The sequence below is a fragment of the Vanacampus margaritifer genome, chromosome 6 (genome assembly GCF_051991255.1).
Source record: "Vanacampus margaritifer isolate UIUO_Vmar chromosome 6, RoL_Vmar_1.0, whole genome shotgun sequence".
Lineage (NCBI taxonomy): Eukaryota > Metazoa > Chordata > Actinopteri > Syngnathiformes > Syngnathidae > Vanacampus > Vanacampus margaritifer.
In genome coordinates this window covers 21,685,375-21,710,638 of record NC_135437.1, presented here as the reverse complement: position 1 = coordinate 21,710,638, position 25,264 = coordinate 21,685,375, and the positions used below count along the sequence as shown (strand labels likewise).

Here is a 25,264-nt window from a genome sequence, read left to right as displayed (position 1 = left end):
AAAAAAAAAAACTGTACAGCTATAGTTTGTGTAAGAAAGTTATCTAGTGTGTTGCGTGGAAAACGAAAGGCATGCTCATGGGCTACAACACGCTTGAGCGCACGCGCCCTCCTGTGGCCGAGGGTAACATGGCGTCCGTGTTTTCAGTTGGCCAGACTCTCTATATACGGCTGTTTTGCTCTATTGTACACTGCCATCTACTGGTCCCAATTGGTACAATCCAGAGCACACACAAAATGAAACAAAAGCACACAGTCGTGGATTCGCCTTTAATTCTAGTTTCCATTGTAACAAAAATACAAAATTGTTTTCAAACATGGCTTATAAATCCACCATTTTTTTGAACTACTGGTCCATTTTCTTTCAAAGTGTAAAAACAACAATTTAAACAGTAAAAAGCCTTCATCTCATTTAAGTTAAATTAACATTACAATTTGGCAGATGAAACAAAACACATTTGAAATGCATCAACACAAAGAGGATAGCAATACTTTTTTTTTAATGAACAGGAAAACAAAGAGATGGCTATGAGTACATGTATCAACAAGCGTCATCTACCTGTGAAATGGGTCATTACAGAAAGGGGGGGCATAAAAAAAAACAAGCAGAGAAAGATTAGAGTCAAGAATCTACTGTCAGTTCACTAACTGTTTCCATGAAAAATGCAAAAAAAAAAACCTCCTTTATAAATATAACTACCGGTTACCAGACTGTGATGCCGAGCATGAACAAGGGTGGAGGAGGCCGGTGGGAGTAAACAGGAGTGGCGCAGGGGTACGAGGAATTGGTGAGGGGAAACCAAAACCTCCACCGCAGCGGCCCTGCCTGATCTTTTTTTCTCTTCCACCCGGCGGTGACGGGAATAGAAACTGCAGGATCACAGAGTGGGATTTCAATCCACGCACGCACGCACGCCCGCTCGGATTCTCTCATCTCCCATTTTTCTCAATGCTCCGAGGTGAGGAAAGTCTCGGCTCCATCAGCTCTAAATAAAGTGCTCTTCTTCTCTTTGACTCTGTTAAGCGCTTCGTTGGGGTCAGCAGAAGGAAACGCAAAGAAAACGCACACAAAATTGTACTCGTACTTGAGCATTTGCATCCTTTCAAATGGATGACCTTCAACCCCAAAAATAAGAAAATGTCTTACAATGTCTCCTTTAAAAAAAATCATAAACAGTATAATAATAATGATTATTATTATTATTATTATTATAAGACAACGGTAACTTGTGAACTAGGCCAACAAGCATAGCGGTCAAGGCAGTCTTCTGCCTGTGTGTGTGCGTGTGCGTGTGCGTGTGCCTGTGTGTGTGCGTGTGCGTGTGCGTGTGTGTGTGTGTGTGTGTACATAAGAATGTTATATCTCCAGAAAGAAAAAAAAAATGTTATATAGGGAGTGAGCGAGGCAAGGAGTCGGTCCATGTGCACATGTCTGTGTTGAGTAGCACTTCAGTACTTGGGTACTTTGGTATAATCCTCCTGGACGACACTCTTGCACAAACACATGGAGAGGATCATCCCAAGAAGCTGTGGGGCAAAAAGCAGTGACAATTAAGTGTAAAAAGTGTCTTGCAATTAGCGGCTTACACATCCCTTCAAGTGGAAGAAGTCATTTTGGCAGCAACATTTAAAAAATTTTTTTTTTCATTAAGTCTACAGCAAATGAATTTGGTTAGAATCTAGGGCTGTGCTGTCAATTATTATACTCCACAGTTACAAATATCAGCATAATCGTAAAAAAAAAAAAAAAGGTCATACTAATTTTTTAGTATATAGTAGTTTTTTTAATGTATACATTTGCACTTTTTAATTTTTTTTAAATAACTAATTTTAATAATTTTGTTTCATCCAAAATTAATTTGCATATAGTGTTTCAAAGAATTTTATTTGTCTTAATATTTGTATTTGTTTTGTACCAAAAAAATTGTCCACATCAAAAGGAATTTACATAATTATAGTGTTTCTATTTTTAAATGGGTCTTAATATTTTTTAAACGCTTTAAACATTTTCTTCTTCTGTACCAAAAAAATAATCATTTGAATAATCATGATTTCAACTACTGCCAAAATAATCGTGAATTATTATTTTTTCCATAATCGAGCAGCCCTATTAGAATCTGAAAATCAATATTGATCATTTGAGTATAGGGCAAAGTGTGCAGCTCAGCTATTCGCGATCGGGCTTGAACCCTCAACCCCAGTGCATAGCAGGGCCCACTGTACAGTAATTCTGTTATTTTGTGGTTAAGGCAGATCCCAGGTAAGTGGGGAAAAACATTTGCCGATTTTCCTGCTCTAGCATTAAAAAAGCCCACCACATTTCCACGTATGATTACATGTACAGTATTCACTTTTATTCTTCTAACGTGCTTTAGATAGAAATCAGCTCGATGAAAATTAAAACCACTTTCAATTCTTTAGTTTTACGTTGACCTACAGCAACTGATCTAATTCCGCTACCAACTTTAGTGCTTGGCATTATCCAATCAATGATCCAAACAGGTGCACATTCTTTCCCATGCATTGCCAATGCTGCAATTTTGCCTGCTTGTCAGACTCCGCGGCCCTCCTGACATGCAACCACTGTGGAAATTGGGCAATTTGCAAACATTTTAAATATATCCGAGGCGAATGACAGTGTGAGGTTATCCACATGAACTTTTTTGTTTCGGTCAATTTTGATGAGATCATGTGGTTACGCCACCGCAACACAACATAACATTCTCTCCATTTAAAATACAGAGGAGCGAGATTCATTCATTCGCATTTCCTTCAGGACGACTATGAGGAGAACACCGATACCTCCACGACAGCCACTCCGACACATATTCCCAGAATAACTCCACAGTTTTCCATGAGCCATTTCTCCACATTGGTCATGCAGCCCTGAGGAGGCAAGTAGAGAGGAAAGCAGAGGACCAAAAAAAAAAAAGTTAACAAAGGGGTCAAACACACAGGAGATGAATGTGATCCCACCCGGACATAAGCAGAGCCTTTTTCAAAACACAACTATTGACTTTGGGAACACATGGACCAGTTAGCAACACAGCACAGCTTTCCTGACATGAGTTTTTTTAAAGTCATTAACTCATTCACTCCCAGCCATTTTCACTGACGCAACCCCCTTCACTCCTGGCTGTTTTACTGGATTTTGACTGATTTTGCAAGGCCCACAGAATATTGTGTTCTCCATCCATCCATCCATCCATCCATTTTCTTAACCGCTTTTCCTCACAAGGGTCACGGGGGGCGCTGGAGCCTATCCCAGCTGGCTTCGGGCAGTAGGCGGGGTACACCCTGAACTGGTTGCCAGCCAATCGCAGGGCACACAGAGACGAACAACCATACTCACAATCACACCTATGGACAATTTGGAGTGTTCAATGAGCCTGCCATGCATGTTTTTGGAATGTGGGAGGAAACCGGAGTACCCGGAGAAAACCCACACAAGCACGGGGAGAACATGCAAACTCCACCCAGGAAGGCCGATTCTATTGCTATAAAAACATCGAACCTACCAAAGGAAAGATTAGTCTTTTCTTTCATCAGGAAAAAAAAGTATATTTCTATCCGTTTCAGTTATTCACAAATCTGTTTTGGAAATGTGGGTAAATTAGCTTTTTTTTTTCAACATGGCCATGGTAAATTCCTTTTGCTCTGCTGCCACCTGCTGGCCGTTTGTGTTATAACTACAATTTCTTCAACCGTTCTTTGCAGTTGAGAGGCTGCATCAAAGCCTTCTTTGAATGCTGTAGCATTAAAAAAATAATAATAATAAATATATAAATACGTCTTTGGGACACTTAAAATAGAACATATTTATATGTTTTGGGAGCAAATGAGATGACATTTTTATAAGGGGGATCAACTCATTTTTACATTTTCTGAAAGGTTAAAAAAAGAAAAAAATTGTCAAGGCGGTTTGGTATCAGGAAAAATAAAGCAAATCGCAGAAGGGGAAATAAAGCAAAGGTTTCTATCCACCCATTTTTATTCAAATTTTCAAGAAATGCAAAAAAATTAAATTGAACAAAAACGCTAGAAATTTGTTAACAAGAGTATGAAAACCTAGAATTGTTTTTATTGTATTAGAACAGATATAAAATGTGTGATTAATCGTGAGTTAACTAGTGAAGTCATGCGATTAAAAATTGTAATCGCCTGGCACCCCTACTTTTTAAAAAAAAAAAGATTATTAAAAAAATGTTTTAAATGTTTTTTTCCCCTTTGTTTAAAATAAAATATTATTAAAAATTGGGGGCAGAATTTGTAATCGTAATTAATCGCATGACTTCACTAGTTAACTCACAATTAATCACACATTTTATATCTGTTCTAAATGTACCCCAAAAAATTCTAGCTTTTCATACTACTGTTAACAAAAAGGGGAAAAACAGTTAAACTGATAGAAATAGTTAAAATTAATTTTTTAAGTCGATAGCTGTCAATGGCAGTGAATGAGTTATTAAAGAAGCGAATAGCCGGGTGTGAAGGGGATTGCTTCTGTGAAAATGGCTGGGAGTGAATGAGTTAAAAATAATACATAAATAAATACAACTAACTACAATTGCCCAGTCCTATGTTATGATACAACATGAAGACATTGAGAGTGAAAGGGAAAAAATAGCTAGCGAAAGCGGAGGTGCAGGACGTCTTGAGCCAATACAAACTCCAAAGCCAAACATTGGCAAGAGCGAAGCAAAAACACTGAAAAGATCAGCGGACTCAGCAAGCTGAGGTCCGTCCAAACATGGTGGAAAGCGGCTGTACCGTTTGGTAGACGGGAAGTTCCGAGGACAGGTTTTCACACAGGCCCTCCACCTTGACGTCGGTGCCAGGCAAGGACTCGTTGCGACAGGAACACGAGTAGAGGTGCTGGGAGCTGTTCTTGATCAGCATGTTGTCGGACCAGTTGCCAGGCCCCGTCCACCCACAGCATTGCATCTGTAACGAGGGAGGAGACGGAGCCCAGTGGGAAGCTGATCGTTTCGTAACGGATTCCAGCTCCTTCGTTGAAGGCGAAAGCTCAACTTATTACAGCAACGGAGACGCTACTGAATGCATTGAGACGAGCGACTCATTGAGCTCCCCCACCAAGACGCGCTGCTGTTTGTTCTTTTGCGAAATGGCAGTTTGGAACCAGTTTTTACCAACACGTTAGCTTGGCTGTCTCTGGTGCGCATTTTGCTTAACAACATTTTAACTCATCCACTGCCACTGACGTCAAAAATTCATTTGAACTATCTTAGTTTCACATTTTTTTCCACTTTTGTTAAAAAGAGTATGAAAACCTATTTTTTTTATGTGCATTTATAAGAGATATAAAGTTTGTGATTAATCGATTTATTAAAAAATGAATCGTCTGACGCCCCTAATTTTTTATAATATTTTCTTCTTTTTTTTTAAATTAAGGGCATTAGGCGATTAGAATTTTTAATTACAATTAATCAATAGTAATTGTATATTACATAATTTATAGTAAAATATATTATTTATTTATGTTTGCAAAAACTTGAGACTTCACGAGTTAACTCAAGATTAATCACAAATTTCATATAATTTTTTTCTAGGTTTTTATACTCGTTCACAAAAGTGGGGAAAATGTGAAACTAATGGTTCAAATACATTTTTGACGTCTATAGCCGTCAGTGGCAGTGAATGAGTTAAAGTGAATGTCTGACAACAGCAAAAAATACTTTTACGTTAGTATTAAAAATTAGGGCTGGGTATCGATTCCAATTTCCTCCATCTCTTCGATTCCGATTCACAAGAGTTTAGTTCGATTCAATTTTGATTTTTCCCAATTCGATTCATTCAATCCGATATCAGTTGATTATGGAACATCAATTCTTCTTAAATGTCAGGGACATGATAAAAACTCCACAAATATTAAATGTTAATAATAAAGTTAATTTTAACTGGTCAAATGATTGATGATGATCTAAAATTTATAAACAAAAACAAATATGATATATTGGGGAATGGCAAGGAACTCAAAATCAAAAACTGTCAACTTAAAAACACCATCATCGTTGTCAATAACTCACGGTCCTCTGGATGTAGTCCCAAGTGTGCTCCGTGGTTTTGTTCTGGCCGGTGTAGTGGACGATCATGCCCTTAATGATGTTGGACATCTCATGTTTCAACTAGTAAAAACAATGAAGAGCATTCATTCATCAGCATTCCTAGTTCTGCTGAGTGATTCTGAAAAATACTTACAGGATCAAATAAAGCCTACAAACCAACAAAAGTCGGTTTGAAAATGTCATTCTACTACGCCGATCTGAATGCGATTAATTGTTCAGCTTGTTGGTCTGTCAGGTGGCCCGCCGAGCTGAAAAGCCGCATAGAGGCGCGGCCCCGCCGTCTGTTGGTGTGCACCATCACACAACTTGTGGCAGCGTTGGAGCCTTCAGAGCTCTTTTGGAGATAGAACCTCACCCTATTCTGGGAACGAGGGCACCGCCCTGCCCTGTGGTGAGCCTTAAACACAAGGAGCGTGTCCAGGCTCAAGGGGCCGCGAGCGCGCGCTTGCTGGAGAGTCCGCGGCCGTGTACACAGAAGGAAAGCTCTTAGTTGGCCTGGGAGTGTTCAAATAAAAACACCCGCCACACACTGCGCAAAGACACTATGGCTGCTTATTTTAGTCTAGTCTAAATTAACTCATTCACTGCCATTGACGGCTATAGACGTCAAACATTCATTTGAACTATTTCTGTTCGTTTAACATTTATGAAAACTGAGAAAAAAATTCTTTATTGTACATTTAGAACAGATAAAACATTTGTGATTAATCGTGAGTTAACTTGAGAAGTCATGCGATTAATTACGATTAAAAATTTTAATGACCTGACGCCCCTAATTTTTAATAAGCTTTGGTTTTTTTAAAGAAAAGATTATTAAAAATAACAAAACATAATTAAAATTATCAAAAGAAGAAATCATTAAAAAATAAAAAAATATATTTTTTTAAAGAAAAGATTAAAGAAATTTAAAAAAAAAAATACTAGTTAAATCTCAAATTTTATCTGTTCTAAATGTACAATTATTTTTTTTTTGGAAGGTTTTCATAAAAAAAAAAAAAAAAAAAGTTAAAACTAATAGAAATAGTTAAAATGATTTTTTTACGTTTATAGCCGTCAAGGGCAGTGAATGAGCTAATGAGGTAAGGACTGTCGTGCATCAGTAGGCCTGATGGTTAGACGTATGGCCATCAAACAGTTCCCCAAAAGCCTCTAGAATCACATTAGTAAAACAACATCCTGTGACTTTCCACTTATAACCTATGAAACAGTGTTTCGCCACAGGAAGCAGGAGGCTTACGCTCACAGCTGTGACATGAGGAAGCACAAACACCCAGCCGGCCACAGATGCGGCCAAAGGCCTCCAAAGGGAGGAAAGGTGGTGGGCAGCATTCTAAGGAAGGCTGAAAAAAACGCTCAAAGAATACAGGAGTGAGTGTCTCACCTGATCTCTTTGGAAGTAGATGAGAACGCCAGCCGTCACTTGGGCGATGAGGATGAGCAGGAGGCAGGTGAAGTACTGGTGGGGTAGAGGAGACGGAGAACAACGTTCAGCTGAGACCTTTTCAAAAGTCTGGTGGCACCAAGAAACCCAGCAAAGGAGAACACTAATAATAATAATAATAATTAGGGGTGAGAATCTTTGACTGTCTCACAATTCCATTTGATTCAGATTTTTGGGTCTCCGATTCGATTGAGAATCGATTTTCGATTCGGACCGTTTTTTTGATTCAAAATTATTTCTGCTTCAATTTATAGATGTGTAATCGTCATGATGTACTCCAGTCTGACTCGCTCATGCTAATTAGCACGCTACTCGCGGCACTTTTCTCACTCAAAAGAACGGCTATTCATCCAAAATGCTTCAGGAATGTATACAGAGACGCGTCTTAACATTACTCACCGGTATATGCTCTTCCTACGCTGCAAAAAAAAAACACAACTACTTTTATGTGAATAACTTGATCGTGACTTTTTCCTTCTACTCTCTAATGTGGCTACAACTTAACAGTGTATGAGAACACGAGGAACCACACTGCCGCTAAGTGGCCAAATCGTGTACAACATGAACAGCGCTCCCAATAAAGGCACACGCAAACAAGGGCAAGACAGTATAAAATAATTTACATAAAATCGATTTTGGGACATTTAAAATAGATTCTGAATCGTACTAAATAAGAATCAATTTTTTGGCACATCCTAATAATAATAATAACTATAATAATAATAATATTAATAATTTAAAAAATCTGGGGATTTTCTAGGATGGAGAGTAATATGTGCTGCTTTCAGCAGTCCCATAATAATAATATCTTAGATTATATAATACTTTTCAAGGGACCCAATGGGGCTTAAACTAGGGGTGTGCCCAAAAAAATCGATTCTTATAAGAATCGCGATTCTGATTTAGTATGATTCAGAATCAATTTTAAATGTCCCAAAATCGATTTTATTTAAATTATTTTATACTGTCTTGCCTTTGTATGTGTGTGCCTTTATTGGGAGCGCTGTTCATGTTGTAACCGATTTGGACACTTAGGGGCAGTGTGGTTCCACGCGCTCTAATACACTGTCAAGTTGTAGCCACAGAGTAAAAGGAAAAAATCACGATCAAGTTATTCAAATAAAAGTTGTTTTTTTCCAGCGTCGAGCCCTTCTTTTGAGTGATACAAGTGCCGTGAGTAGCGCGCTAATTAGCATTAGCGGGTCAGACTGGAGTAGATCATTACAATTCTTTGCACATCTATAGATTGAAGCAATAATCATTGTCAATCAAATCATTTTGAATAAAAAAGTAATTGAAAATCGATTCTGAATCAAATCGCACACACCCAAAATTCTGAATCGAATCGTGAGACATTCAAAGATTCCCACCCCTAGCTTAAACACTGTCTTCACATTTCATTTTTAATTGGTTAGGATATTGTTTTTTTTTTTACACACTATGTCTAACACTTGTGCTACGTTTGAGTGATTGTTTGGAAGTTCTGTCGCAGCTGCTCACTGTCGCTGGGAAAAGATGTAGGTCAACAGCAGTTTTACAATTAACGGCCAACAGAAGAGGCCACCAGCCCCCCTCATACTCTACATCTTACTAGCTTTTATTCCTTTCCCCTCACGGACCCCCACATTCATCAGGCAACACATGCTCGACGCTATTGGCATTCGTGTCAGCAAAAAAATTGTAAAGTGTTCTTAACCACGCATGTGGACCAGAAAGCAGGTGCAATTACAAGCTAGGACTGCTCGATTATGGGAAAAAAATAATAATAATCATGATTATTTTTGGCAAGAATTTAAATCACGATTATTTAAGCGATTATTTATTTTTTGGGTACAAAACAAGAAAATGTTTAAGCATTTAAAAATATTAAAACCAATTAAAAAAGTAGAAACACTATAATTATGTAAGTTCCTTTTGGACCAAACATCATTTATAGTAATATATATTATTTATTTATGTTTGCAAAAACTTGAAGTTGGAGTGCAGTTTGTGCACTGAGCAGTAGGACGACCATTTATTTTTTGGTACAAAACAAGAAAATGTAAACGTAAAAAAAAAATAAAATACAAAATATGAAGACAACATTTTTTGAAACACTATAATTATGCAAGTTCCTTTTGGATGAAACAAACTTTAATAACTCATTCACTCCCAGCCATTTTCACTGAAGCAACCCCCTTCGCTGCCGGCTGTTTTACTGGATTTTGACTGATTTTGCCAGGCCCACAGAATATTGTGTTCTATTGCTATAAAAACATGGAACCTACCAAAACAAAGTGTCTCTTCTTTCATCAGGAAAAATATAGAATATTTCTATCCCTTTCTGTTTTGCAGCAATTAGCATTAGAATATAGCTAAGTTTCATCATTATTCACAAATCTGCTTAGAATTGGGGGTAAATCAGCATGTTTTCAACATGGCCCTGGTTGAACTCTTCTACTCTGCTGCCACCTGCTGGCTGTTTTGGTAATCACCATTGCTTCAACCGTTTTGTGCAGCAGAGACTGCATCAAAGCCTTCTGTATGCTCTAGCATAAAAAAAACCAACATATAAATACGTCTTTGGGACACATAAAACATTTGAAATATATAATAATAATAATAATAATATAATGTATTTATACATTTTGGGGAGCAAATTAGATAATTAGCTATTTTAAAATGTAAAAAAAAAAGGTGCAAATGTATCAATTTAAACAACTCAAAAATTTGTATTAATAATCTTTTTTTACGATTATGCTGATTTTGAAATTGCAATTGTGAAGTGTAATAATTGAAATTGTAATCGAATTTCTATTAATTGCACAGCCCTATTACAAGCATTTTCATTTTTAAGGAAATGTGCACCTTCTGTTCCAACAATAGCTTGGAATAACGGTAGAGAACATAAAATGATTAACTATTGTGGTCAAATATGGGGACGGAGAGCATGATTTGATGGTTTTGTCTATTTCAGTATCAAGGAGCAATGTAAGGGAATTACGGGAAGTTAAGTGACTAAGATGACTTGCTCGGGCTGATGGGAGATTTGCTGTGGTCATGACTAAGATGTGACGTGGTCGCGCAATAGTTTTTGACATTCATATTTGAGTTTGGAGTAAGAAACCAAAGGCAACATACAAATAAGAGATTGCAGTCAGATTGCGTTTTAACATCACCATTTTAAAGGATATCCAACCAAGGATGATTTCTTGCTGCTAGTCAATCATCACTTGAAAGGGAACTGCATACTGTCATCTGTGACAGTTTGTTACTTTAGGTTTAAATTAGACCATAATGACAACTTTACCACTAAATGAGGTACTCAAGCCACCCAAAGGCAATTTAAACAAAAACAATTTACTGTTTGTATCTGCATTAGGGCTTGGCGATATGGCTGAAAAATGTACCACGTTGCAAGTATTAGATATCAATCAATATGGATGCTTATTGTTTTTTTTTGTAGTTGCTGTTTTTTTATTGCTCAAAATAAGAAAAAGGACAAAAACGCTGAATTGGGGTCATTTTATTTTGAAATGTAATATTTAAAGGGGAAGTCAAGTAAAAAAAAAAGTGTCTTTACAATAACGTGCCGTCTCAAGGGTCGACCACTTTGCAACTTGCTGCCGAGTGAAAATGACATCATAGTGCCAAAGGCCTCAGCTTGCGAAGGTCACATGACCAAACCCAGATATAACAGGTGAGGACACCTGATACTGTATTTCTATGACTTGACAGGGCGTAGGGGCCGGCTGGGTCCGGCTCGCTTAAAACGAAGAAATGTATTTTTAATCGCGTGTGAAACTTATGTGCAGTTTGATAGGCTGTAATTTGCTACGTCGACACATTGTGCAACCCAATCCCAATCTTGAAAAGATGTTGATCATTGGCGTCCCACGGAAGTGCAAATGTTTCATTTTGATTTAACACAAAGATAATCCGTCTGCTTTCATGGAGGACTACAGAAATTGTAGAATTTGTTGAGAAGCTGATATAAGAATTTGGACAATTTCAAATTATCTAAGCGATTAGTCGATTATCCAAAACAATTATAGATTAATTTAATAATCGATTAGTTGACAATTAATCATTGCACCTCAAATCTTACATCCTAACCATCTCTCTGTCTCTGGAATCCGACATGTCCCGTTATTGTCTAAGCTTCAAGTGAATATTGACTAAGTGCTCACCAGACCAAGAAGGCAACGAATTTCGTAGATGGCTCCGATACAGCCAAAAAAGCCCATGGCCATTGACAAGGACCCCACTCCGATGAGGATGTAGGAAGCCACTTTCACCGTGTCTGACGATTCCTCTGTAGAAAACAGAAAAACAAAAAGTTACGTTGTAAGCACAACACAACCAAACTGCACTGGGCAATATTGGGAGATAAGCAGCCACGACTAAAGCATTTTTTTTTATCTTGCTGTAACCACAGAAAAAGTTTCCAATCTATTTCTATCTCACATGGAGTCCTTATTCACACGCACAACAATTTGATATGGCTGGTCACACTGAGTAAAAATAAATAAATAAATAATGCTACTCAGAGGCTAGAGCAAACAAAGTGATCGATTTCTCCCCCAAAAAAATATTATCAGCCAGCAGAAAGTTCAACCAAGACAAGAAAAATATGTGGTGAGATGAATTGATTGCCCTCTTTGCAATGGGGGAATAAAATGGAAGATAGGAGGGTTGCAGAGGAGATAAACTGCAGCCAAAATAGGGCCATGTGTTATCTGTGTAAAAAAGAAAAAGAAAAAAAAGGAACCGTGGAATATTTCCAGGGTGGAACAAACTGTGTCCAGAATCAGATAATTCACTCCACAACATTGAGGAGAGCCTGGCAGCTGCAGCAGCTCATCCACGGCTGCGCTTGTTTGCTTCTTGGCAAGCGGCCACATGTGCGGGGCTTGAAAATTATCTGCTGATGCTTTACATGGTTGTGTGCTCGTCTCATTAAGGCAGACATGATTAAAAAAAAAAACTCTAAATCAAAAACATGAGATGACGATACACAATTGGTGCTGAGGGTACAAAACAAACAAACAAACAAACAAAAAAACACCCCAAAAAATCAAAACATGAATGCTCAAAGATATTGCGTGTAGAAATAAACATTTGAATACTATACTTCAATTTTGAGAACATGGGCTGGTAAGTTCATTACATTTTTTTAATTGTGATACATGTCGACGTATGCGCGTCACTAATATTGAACACCATAGAGCTAACACACGCGTATTAGCATTGGCATTCGTTTTTGTGCTTAGGCCTAAGCAATAACAGTCTTGTTATAAGTGGCATCTGGTGAGATCTTGGTGCCAATGAACTAAGTGGGAGGAGCTTGCCACCATCTTGTGGCATCTATAAGCAATTATAATTACAGAGCAGGGCTCGGGCCTTATCCCCTGCAAATTGTGGGGGGTTGGCTGTACTGCAAGTAGGGGGTGCAGCTATTCACCGTTTTTACGATTAACCGTGACTTTTAACTCTTACTGCTACACGCTATCCAAAAAACAACCCCGACAACGCCAGCCGATTTTGAGCATTTGAGCTCATCTTTCAAGGCAAACAGAATATTGTGTGCTGTGACGACATAAACATGGTGGATACCACGTTGGGGGAAAAAAAGTTTCTACCTTATTCTGTTCTTTAGTCATCACCATTTGAAAATAGGGAATTTGAGTGACAGTGAGCAAAAATTGAAAAGTTGAGAAGAAAAGCTTTTTGTGAAAAGATACATTTTTTGCACAACGGTGACTTTGACACTAATATTTTTTGCTTAGTGACGCTTTGTGAATTAGATTTAATGTGACAAAAGCTTTGATCATTCACTTCATCCTAGGAAATGTTCTATTTCATCAGATTCACCATGTTTCATTGTAATTTCATACGGAGCACATTGAAAAGAAATTCAGTGCTTTAGTATTCAGTTATTCATTTTCACTTTGTTAAAATAAACCCGTTTTTTTTTCTCTCCAACTATAATCGTACACCAAAATCTGAAACCGTTGCACCCCTAACTGCAAGGTGTCAAAAGCCACAGATGTCTTTTTGGCAACAAAATCCAAAGAAAGTTCCTTCAGAACACTGACCTCTCCAAGAAGCTCAACAAAACACAAAGGCATTCAACCGCTGAGGATTACATGAATGGAAAAATAAATGGGTAGCACTTTATAATGACTGCAGAAAAAAAAAATCTATTTCCTGTTTCCAGTACAAGAAGATAAGTTTTACTGGGTAGTTTGTGTCCCTTCTGAAAAGAAAAAGATTGTAAAGTTCCAGTGAAGTATTTCTTCTTGGGCCCTTTGCCAAGTGTATGTAATCTCTGGGGTAAAATAGATTTCATACAGTTAAACATGTCAAAAATAACCCAATCAAAAATGGGTCAATTTGACCCAATTTTGAGTCAAGAAATGGGGTCTTTTAGTGTAAAACAACTCAAATATTAGTCAGATCCTTTACTTGGGTAAAAAAAAAAAAAAAAACGAGTTCATTTTGTATAGAACAACCCAGAAATTTGGGTCAAACTGACCCATAAAGTGGATCAGGCCTTTTTTTTAAATCCATAATTGAGTTACTTTTGACCCAGCTGTTTTTAGAGTGTATAGTTCTTGCTGACTTCTTCGGTGCTAAAAAAAAAATGCACACGACTCAGGTCAGAAACTGTTGGCCTCTGTACTACATGGTTCCATAATGCATTGCGCCTCAATTCCAGGCAAGTCTCCTCTAAATAGTTTCAGTGGTTTTCACACACTCGCAACACGCGTTATGGAAACCTTTGAGAAAGTGGCCGAGGGAGGATAGATTGGTATTGCAAATCCTTCTGTAAAAACAACCAGGGATCCAGCATGTGTACAATCAGAGAAAAGTGATGGTTGTACATTCTTATAAATAATTATATGACGTTTGGATTTCTAAATGTATTTCTGTACAGGATGTTGGAAAATGCTTTTGCTGCACTCTGGGGAGATGGAAAGTCGAGTGTGAGGGAAGTAGAGAATATTCTTTTTGACACCAAAACATACCCAATGTCTATTTGCCTCTAGTTGAAGCCGCTACACGTGCTTATTTATACAGCGTATAATGAATGGAAACTGAAGGCAAAGAGATCCTGTTTATGGTCCAGCAATGGTGCAACTTCAGAGAAAACTGTGACAAAGCTTCTTTTTTTTTTTGGTTTGTTTGTTTTGGTATACGCGGCAACCGGTCATCAAGACAGTATAGAACGGGATGTCCTTGGGGAATTCGGGACGCTATCTCTGGAGGAACAGATGGATTATCAAAACAGTGCTGCTGGCTCTTGAAGGGATAACAAATACGATATTTATTTTAATGTGCTTGAAGAAAAAAAAAAACTTCTTCTATGAGCACGAGCAGCCACAGGGAGAAGACAACATTCAAATGGGATTTGTTAAGGACACAAGCTCAATCAATCAATCTTGGTTGGTCTTTGTCAATGCTTTAAATTCATTGCTCAACTGGTAAGAAATGCAAACATAGGTCTGTGTACACCCCTAATAGATACCTAGATCGGAATCAAATAGTGGGCCTCTGAATCGGAACCGAATCATGAGGTACCCACAGATTCCTACCCTTAACCCTGGAGAACCCAAGAACCCTTTTCTTCTTTGGAAAATTATGAATTATACATTAAATGACTGCTATAAGTTCGCTGAACACCAAAGTATATGTTTTTCAATTTTAACCCTTGTTTTTGAACTAGCTCAGAGTTGCTAATTTATCAATATATATATATATATATATATTTATCAATATATATATATATATATATAAAACATACTCCTAGGCATTCTGCAACATGATATGAAATAGATTAACAAAAAAAACACAATTTTACCATCTGATGGTTTGCTGAGAAGATGGTTTTGTTTGGATTGATTTCCAGCTCAACAAAACAGCATGTTTGTTGCCAGCCATCTTGTCACCACCACTCTGGCTCATGTAAGTGCAATATTCATCCACTAGATGGCCCCATGCAGGGGTCAGAAGTGGCACTTTGGACTTTTGAAGTTAAATTTGTAAAAAAAAAAAAAAAAGGTCTTTGTTATTTGAGTAGCAGAATTTATAGGGGCCAAATTTGACCCCGTGGGTTCTCCAGGGTTAAAACTGAATATGTATTGTTGCTGCAAAACACAAAACAGGATTGTGTCTTAATACGACCGTAACACTAATATCTAAAATTCATAGAAAAACACCCAAGGGAATTGATTCAAAGCTTAAATTGCAGGAATATATGGTATATACGTAGAAAATTACCTCAGAATGAACAGAAACGATGGCTCTCATGTTTGGTCGTTATGGCCGATGGTCACGGTGGACACAATCAACTGTCTAGCCGTTTGCTTTGCAAAATACAAAATGTCTGCAGGCAAACGCCTTTCAAATCCTGCTGAGTCATGCTCAAGAATACACCCAAAAAAATATTGCATACAACTAGCGTAAAATAATGTATCCATCTTCTATTTTATTGTACGTTCGCTTCCAATAAAATTGGACGCCACGCTCAAAACATAAACCACTCGGTCGTCATGTAAACATCGTATTTTCAAGTGAGCCAATTGAACTTCCGGTTTTAGTTTCTAAACTAATTCCAGCAGAATCATAAGGTTAAGTACAGTTTATAAATGGTCACATGTATCTCGCAATCTCAAAATAAAAATAACCGTAATGGATTTTTTCCCGCCGCCGCGTTGTCACATCGTGGCCAGCGTGGAACCCGATTAAACGGTATTGTGCTGCAATTTCATTCTGCCGGTTGATTGGTAATGACTGTTTTTGAAACTGATGCGCTTTAAGGGCTTGTATTTACATGGTTGTGTCGGCATGTCATGAACAGGAAGTAGTCGCTGCAGCTGTTATTCGCTGCTCCAAATACATTCATGTGCAAAAACAACAGCACAAATCTCACTTATTTCTAACTATATGTGCAATATTGGAAGCAGACAAATCTGGTGATTAATTTTAAATGGAAAACAATACTGACTCTCAAACGGGGTCACGGCAAGGGCAGACCATCATTTTGGAGAACAACCCATGCACTTTTGACATACTTTCAGCCTAGCATGCATTGCAAACACTTAAATAGAATAAAAAATCCGATATTTATATTTCAAACCATAACAAAAGGTAGACGGTGAATTTCCAACTCCGGAGGGATGCAAACTTTGCTATTCTAAGCTAAGATACATCTGGAACGAATGTAACCAAAGCGTAGATGTGGAGATTTATACTCGATGACTTTCCATCCTGGTTTCCTGTCAGGCAACGCTACAATTTGGTTTCATTATGCTTTTTAACATTGCTGTCTATCATTGTGCTGATAATGTTCCTGTTTGCAATTATGTGGAAGCTTTGGGTCCTTGAGTATAAATAGAACTGTGGCAACATCAGTGGGGTGGGGTGGGGGGTGAAATTGTGTTGAGAGCTGCTGGATTCAAGGTACATCTGCGCATGGAAATAAGGTGTTATTCTCCATCATAAGACTAAACAACTTGGGAAGTCTTGAACTGGAACTGAATTGGTGAGCTGTTCACTCATCTGACTGACTATGTTATGTTTTTCGAAAATATGTGACTTTTTAAAAGAAGACCTGAAGAAATCTTCATGTTTCAGGTGGGTGCTTTTTTTGGGGGGGGGGGGGGGGGGTTCCTGTTGTGAACATTCTTACATGTTCCTCTGTAATACTTGGGAGGCGATCCACATATGTTACACAGAGCAGGCAGCCAGCAGAACTGACTCGGGTTCAAATGGGCTGAATGTTTACAGAGCATTATCACACGAGGTCACGGTAGTTAGAAGGATTGTGCGTGCGCGTGCGTGCGTTAAGACACTTACGTAGAACAGCAATGAAACTCTGGTTGTCAAATAGAACCCATAGTCCAAAGCCCATGATCAACGCTCCAAAGACCTGTGAAGGTAAACACAGAAGAGAAGAGTCAGCTATCATAGATTACAGTTGAAATGAAATACTTGTTGTCGTGGTGCCACTCTTGTTTATGCCGCCATTTACATCTGGAATGAATCCAATTCTCTATAAAAAAAACAAAGAAAAAGACTGGAAAACTGTGCTAAGCAATCAAAAAGTGACGCAAGATTCAGTGTCATCTTGTTCCAAATGTGATGTTAAGATACCGCTGCGCAGGATTAAACCCAAGAACCCTTTTCTTCTTTGGAAAATTATTAATTATACATTAAATGACTGCTATAAATTCACTGAACACCAAAATATATGTTTTTTCAATTTTAACCCTTTTTTTTTTACTAGCTCAGAGTTGCTAATTTATCAAAATATATATATATAAAACATACTCCTAGGCATTCTGCAATATGGTATGAAATAGTTTAACAAAAAAAACACAATTTTACCATCTGATGGTTTGCTGAGAAGATGGTTTTGTTTGGATTGATTTCCAGCTTAACAAAACAGCATGTTTGTTGCCAGCCATCTTGTCACCACCACTCTGGCTCATGTAAGTGCAATATTCATCCACTAGATGGCCCCATGCAGGGGTCAGAAGTGGCACTCTGGACTTTTGAAGTTAAATTTGTATTAAAAAAAAAAGAAGGTCTTTGTTATTTGAGTAGCAGAATTTATAGGGGCCAAATTTGACCCAGTGGGTTCTCCAGGGTTAAATACTTAAAATGTACATACAGTGCTGTATTTCGTTTTCATGATCACAGTAGGTCGTCTCGTGTTTTCGTTTGTTCCTGCGCATTACCCGGGATGCAACGGATAGCGTTGTGTGAGAGCAACTGATAAGGAACAAGCAGCATTAGCCAAAAGATTCCCACAGTATCGAAAACAAAATGACCCTGTGAACATAACCTACTGAACATATTTGTTTATTCCAAGTGATTTGAATCGGAATGACTAAAAAGTCTCCAGTGAGTCTCACACGCCACTGCCTGTTAAAGTCATTCTACACAACTTACCAACACAGGATATAAAAATAGTTGATGAATTAACCACTGATTTGCAATCCAGTCGATTGTCAAAACATGGCAATGGATTGCAGACAAATGACCAAAAAAAATGACACATATTATATACTATTCGTGCGATGATGATCCCTTGAGTAGAAATTGTGTCGGGTTTTGTGCGTAAACACTTCTTGAACACTACTAATGAGGTCATGAGGTTCAGAGCAGACCCTTGATGTGATGATCATGGTTCTTGCTGGGCAGTTGAGGGGCACAGGGTTTGGGGGCGGGGGGGTAGATGAATGCTTGCGGAACCCCTCCTTAGCACGCCAACAATAATTACAACCCTGGTTAAGGGGTGTTCATTACGTGGGACTTTTGAGCCTCCTGCAGTCATCATTAGCCCGCCAGTTCCGGTCTTCCACTAAAGTCTATACGTGGACGTACATCAAAAGCTTTCTCTCAGGACAAACTCATTTGAAAAGTCCAGACATCCTGCGAGAGCTCATTTTGAAAGTCTAGGATGATCTGGCCCTGATTTTATGTTGTGCCCTTTGAGAGCGAGATGGCAATAAACTCTAATAAACCGTCTGCTGTGCTTTTGACGTAACATCTTTCCACCAGGCAAGCCAACAATCTAGTCTTGTTTAGTTTCAAAATCAAACGTCTGCCCAAGACCAAAGACCCTGTCCACATGGAAACGAGTTTAAGCGTATCCACAAAAGATTTGTTTATGGTTTCTGTTTTGTCCACTTGAAACTTACATTTAGGGAGCCCAGACATGATCATTTTTGACAATAAAAAATAATTGGTCCCTGAGTGAATAAATTTGGAAATGCTGAAAACACATATGTATCTTTCCTCAGACAAAGATGCTGTAGTTCTTGTGTGACCTTATGGTAAGACCGCCAACAACAACAACAATGGCGGATCATTGTGCCAGGTGTTTTTGACCTTGGCAGTGATCTTTAACTCTTTCACTGCCACTGACGTTTAAAGACGTCAAGTAAAAACCTACGGAGGGCTGCCAATGACGTCAAAAGACGTCATCCAATTTTTTATTTTTTTTTGAAACGGGTGCTGGCAAGCCTTCCGCAGCTGTGTTGAAAGTTTCAAGCAGGTTTTTTGAGCTTAATGACTATTTTTGGCCCCTAGAGGGCAGCGATGACTCTCTTTTGACAAGATCGGGTGGTCGTCAGTAGAGGCGGAGCTAGAGCGTCAAGCAGTAGATGAGAATGTTAGACAAAGGAAAAATGGCGACCGGTTGTGAGGAGCTCACGCCCGAGCCGTTTTTTTCAAAGACCAAAAGCATCGACCAACGCTAAAAGAGCACATTGATGACGACGATGATCATCATCGATGATGATGATGATGATGGTGACTCCGTGGATGAAAAGCATTGACGCGGCAGTAGGAGACGTTAGACGGGCGGAGCTAGATGGCCGAGGAGGCGAGCGGTTGCAAGCAGCGAGCGGTTGCAAGCAGCGCTACACTTACAAGACGAAATGCATCGACCAACGCTAAAAGAGCACATTGATGACGACGATGATCATCATCGATGATGATGAAGGTGAATCCGAGCTTGACGGCGAAATTGGAACCGCTGACGCGGCGGCTATGACGACATCATAAACGCGGAGCACAAACGAGCACGCACAGGCGGACGTTCGATCGGACGGCGGTGAGTGCCCCGAGTCCAATGCATATTCATCGGAGGAGTGTGTACAGTCTGCTACTTGCTATTTATTCCCCGGAAAAAAAGGCAGTCAAGAAAGTGTAACCTTTGCACGCGAAACGGACAAAGTGAAAGTAAACTGTTGTGCGAGTCTAGCGGCGTCTCCTTGCACGCAGGAGAGCGTTACAAAAAGAAAAACTGTATTTGAAACATCCACATAATTGTAAGTAGTACCACAGTTGCACACATTTGTAAATAGTTTGCGAAATTTTTGTGGCATCATTCATGGACAAAAAGAAGTGTACAATTCACTAGAGTGCATGAAATAACATTGTTTCACAAAAAGCTCTTTTTCTCCGTTTTTTGTTTCAAAACAGAGAATTTCGGTGAAAGTAACCATTTTCTATTGTTGATTACTGAAGAAAGGATTCCAATCTTTCATTTGGTAGTATGTGTGTTTCCATAGTCCAAACACAACATTTTCTGTGGACCTTGAAAGATCAGTCAAAATGCTTAAATCGGCTGGCACTGGGGACAACCCGTTTCTGAAAACGTCTGGCAGTGAAAGAGTTAAAAGCCTCTAATAACACACGAAAAAGTCACAAGATTTGTCACTAGTGCATTTTTTGAAAGTCTCAGGGAGCTCTGAATACTTGCTAAATATTGCTACAAGGTGGCAACTACGCAGTAGAAAAACATGCTAAATACAGTACACAGTTACGATAAGCGTAATCGTAAAAAAAAAAAAACAAGTGAAACTGAGTGGATACTTACAAAGAAGATGAGGTTGAAGAGGAAGAGAAAGTACTTGGTGACGGTGATGCATCCTTTCGCCATGGTTGTGATTCTGCGAGGCAGAAGTAAACACAGGGCAGCGGTTACATTTAATTTTGGATTGCCAGTGTGAGCCGAGCGAGAAACGTCAACAGACAGATGTGAAAGAGATAATTATACAAAAGCAGTTGCCGGTACCCCAGAGAAGTTCAGACCACGTAGTAAGAACAACGGAAAAGTTCACAGATTAAGTGTTCAGAGAGACTCACAAATCGTTTTGATCTCATTCTGGGCATGTGGTGTAATCTAAAATATGTTGATCATTCTGACAGATTCTAAGATCAAATGTCCAAAGATTTGAAAATTCTTGACAAAGACCCGAAAATCTAGCTTAGCAGGAAGACACGGTGTGGTGAAGAAGCATGCTAATGTAATCAAAAGCAAATGCAAGCCGGCTTGACTTGCTGCAACAAGTTTGCAAAACAGCAAACAGATGACGTACAAGTCTGAAAAAGTGGAACCAAAGTTATCTGACGACAAAAAGTTTGGACATGTTACGGTGACATCTGCTTCGCAGCTCCTTTGCTACGCTTTCTCACATAAGCATGACTGCGCAAGCCTACATGTATGACTGTATCTCAGTAGCTTGTCTATGAGCAATACTTTCCTTCTGAGAAAGAGCCGTGGGCAAGAAGAGCAACGCCACATACAACTTAGAACAGTAGGAACATTTTATGGAGCTCCCTAGCGACAGGATGAGAAGGCTGAAAAAAAAAAAGTGCTAAATAAATATTTGCCGTACACAGGCCGGGCCTTTTTCTTCATTGAGTACACTCAACCAATATAACTAGCCGTCATCATGGTTAATTGAGAACACTGGGTAACTTAAGCGACAACTGCGTAATAATCCAAAGGACAAGTATTTTTACTAGGGGTGTGAATTGCCTCGTACCTGGCGATTCGATTCATAGGTCACGATTCGATACCGATTAATCCCGATACAAATCCATAAATTGATTACAATTTTTTTAATTTATTTTTTTACTCAAATTTATAAAATACTAATCAGTAAACTTGTACATATACACTGTAAGATTTGTATGAAAATGTATTTCTTTATCTGAAAATTAAGGCTATTATTATAACTGAACCACTGCATTTAACAAACAGGTTGTTGTTCATGTTTAAACAGCACTGAAATCAAATATTAAGGCTTAATGTTCCATTAATATAACATTCTTCCATGCTTAATGTGTGAATCCTAACCCTAAGTAAGACATTTTGTTGAATATTCCCATAAAAAAAAAATTGATGTCTAAAAATCGATTCGGCCGGATATCGAGAATTGTGCGCTGTAATATTGCGATATATTGCCGAATCGATTTTTTCTAACACCCCTAATTTTTACATTCAATTGCAAAATCTTTGATCCCAAATGTCGAATAATTAACAAATGACTTCTTAAAGTCAATGTGATAATCTGTTAAGTGACATGCCTTGATGCCAATAGACAAGATTAACTGTTTGGAAAAAGGAAGACACACATTTGTCAATGTCAACTCTGTAAGTCAATTGTCATTTTAAATTACTCTCACAGTAGCAAATAAACAAATAAATAAAATATTGAGCTTATTTATATATACATTTTTCTGTCTGTGTGTGTGTAGCTTTGCGGACATTTTGAGATCCTTGAAATCAGCAAATGAAATGTTGACTCAAGACAACTGGCACCTTTGTTTGTTATATTTGTCATGTCTTGTTTTCCAAAAGCGTTCAAATATCACTTAGCCAACTAAGCAATTAGGCTAACAGAAATATTGCCCAGTTCTGAATAAAACTGCCGCATGCTGTGGGATCCAAGGAGCTTCACCCTACAGGGGTCAACATCGTGTACAAGTTTGTGGTTTTGCCTCGCCTTTCAACACCATCGGCTGTGGTCACTTACTGACTAGTCATAAATTTCAGTGGTAAAATGTCATAAAACAGTCAAAGTCAGAAAATGTGTACTTTTTTTTAGGTAAGCAAATCTTGTTTAATCACCCTAAAACATCTGTTTAGTTTATTTTTCCTTTCGGACATGTTATTATAACAGACCTTCAACACATCATTTACAACATCAGCAATATCCGAAAAGAAAAAAGGGCTGACGGGTTGAAGCTGGGGTTTATTAAACCTCCCGTGGATTATTAAACCCACCGTTTGACTTGTGAAAAAGAGCATCTGTGAGCTCGATGGGCAGGATGACCCAAATAACAACAATTTTGTGCTGAACCCTGGCATGGAAAGCGTACAACATACAACTGATAGCCATGCAAGAATATAATCCTTAAAGAAGATTTTCTTTGTTGGATTGATGGACCGCAGTAGAGTAGATTAAAATGGTTTAGCTATGATTCGCATTGTTTGAAGACATAGCCGCATTCCCGAAAACTGCCATCCAATAACGTGCCATAACGCACCACGTGAAACAGGTGACCGGTGTAGTTTCCACAAAAAGTGTAGAGCGCAGGAAATGACTATTTATTAGAAATAGGTTCTTCAATGGTGGTTAAGAATGAATATGTGGTCATCTGAAATCAGTGCTTATAAAGTTCCTTTTAAGGGACCTTTCTCCCTTTTAAAAGTACATATGAACAAGAAACATACGTTGCAGCAATCTTTTCTTTTTTTTTTTACAAAAACTTCTAACAATTCCTTCCTCTACGCCTTTGTTTTTACCGTTGTATAGGTTCCCCACCCCGGTATTAAAGACAGCATGAGCGGCAGATGGCAGTATGTCTAATGGACCCGGCACGGATCAAACACAGCCCTGGAAGGCAATAGGTCTCGACCTACCTTCATCCACTGCTGTTATATCAATATCCGACCCATTTAAACATCTGTCAAGCCTGTCCACTGGTTTGACTCTCATGCGCTATTCTGGTAATAAACCCTTTCACACGGTTATAGAATCCTGCTTTAACACATCTGTAGTAGGCCATTGTCTTCATTGATACGGCCATTGTAGAAGTTTCACACAGCAGGCAACTAGTTCAGGGTTAGCCTCTAACAAGAACTTGAGATAGCATCCATACAGGTGAGGGTGAAAGGCTTCTGTAGTCATCTAGAGATTGTTTAAGTGTGTGATGTCATGGGATATTTGTATCGAGACAATGATTCATCAGATGCATCAGTGGTGACAAAGCGGGGGCTCCCCCACACAGCATCTACGAGATTTTGCCATTACATTCTCACACCATTTCAAAACTGGAATATATCATGGTTTAGATTGCTCCTCGGAGTCTGTTCGTAAACCACAATAATGGAAGAAGAAAAAAAACGGGGTGGGTGGGGGTTGGTGGGAGAGACACCCACTGAAGCAAGCACCCTATTTTGTTGTGTCGTAACTGTTGTTGCCTCAAAGGAAATACTGTGGGTAGTTTTACTTATTACCTCCATTGTTAAAAAATTAATAATAATAATAATAATAATAAATAAAATAAAAGTTTCCCAAACCATCTCAGCCTTATTTGTCAAGCCAAACTGCACTGATGCATTACAAAGAGCAGCATGAAAGAGACGTTAGATAAACAAACATTAGGATGACACAACATAGATCCACATCACCAATAGCCATATTGTTAAATTAAGAGGTATTAATTTAGCAATATATATCAATTATGCTTTTAAAGAAAAGCATTGTAAACTTAAAACGGTTGAATAAATGGGATACAAGTTGTTATTTGTGATGTACGTTATTTTCAGTGTAAAAATACAGGGTTTTTTTGTTGCTTTTTAAAGGCATCAAAAAAATTATTGGCCAAGCCACAATTTCAACATTATGTGAAGAGGATTAAGTTTTAGAGTTTTTAGAGATTTAGAGTGCCTACATTTAACGTTCACATCTTGTTGAGTTTGACAATAATCTTGCGCTGGGTTAAAAGAACTCTCACGAGATCACAGCATTTTGAAAAGTCAACGTGTTTACATTGAAACAAACAAACAAAAAAAGCTTCATTCACGTGCAGGGAAGGACGAAAATACGACAAATTAACGTAAGATAAAGAGTTCAGTACAAGTTTATAACGATGACTCAAGACACACTTACTTGGTTTATTTCAAATCACCGAGTTTTGTCGACAGTCTTCGGATAAGCGTGTGACTCCAACTGCTTGCTTGCTTTGGTGTGGAACTTGTGCTCGATGCTCGTTCATGTGCGCGTCCTGAGACAAGAACTCACGCCCCACTGATCTGTATACGCCCGTGGAAGCCGTTGAAGCCACCGGGCGGCCATTTTACCACTCCCATCTGGCGAGCAGACTACTGTATAAACTATACATATAAGTATATACGAACAGATTAGAGACCGTCGGCTGTTATGCTG

The 25,264-nt window shown here is 38.5% G+C and overlaps 1 protein-coding gene across 2 annotated transcripts; it reads right to left on the bottom strand.

Annotated features, from left to right (window-relative positions):
* Positions 1-254: 254 nt before the first annotated feature.
* LOC144053684 (CD82 antigen-like) lies at positions 255-25,113 on the bottom strand. Of its 2 annotated transcripts, XR_013294491.1 has the most exons (10): positions 24,989-25,113; positions 20,902-20,974; positions 17,367-17,439; positions 11,696-11,820; positions 7,467-7,541; positions 6,047-6,145; positions 4,770-4,943; positions 2,802-2,885; positions 1,302-1,526; positions 255-1,271 (listed from the first exon to the last, which is right to left on the bottom strand). XR_013294491.1 is itself a non-coding variant. In XM_077568389.1 (9 exons), the coding sequence occupies exons 2-9, from the start codon at positions 20,962-20,964 to the stop codon at positions 1,449-1,451; spliced, it is 771 nt and encodes a 256-aa protein (XP_077424515.1). In that variant the 5' UTR covers positions 20,965-20,974; positions 24,989-25,113; the 3' UTR covers positions 255-1,448. The 2 variants fall into 2 exon arrangements, 1 of the variants encoding a protein (XP_077424515.1); XM_077568389.1 differs by having other exon boundaries at positions 255-1,526.
* Between the last annotated feature and the right edge of the window lie 151 nt (positions 25,114-25,264).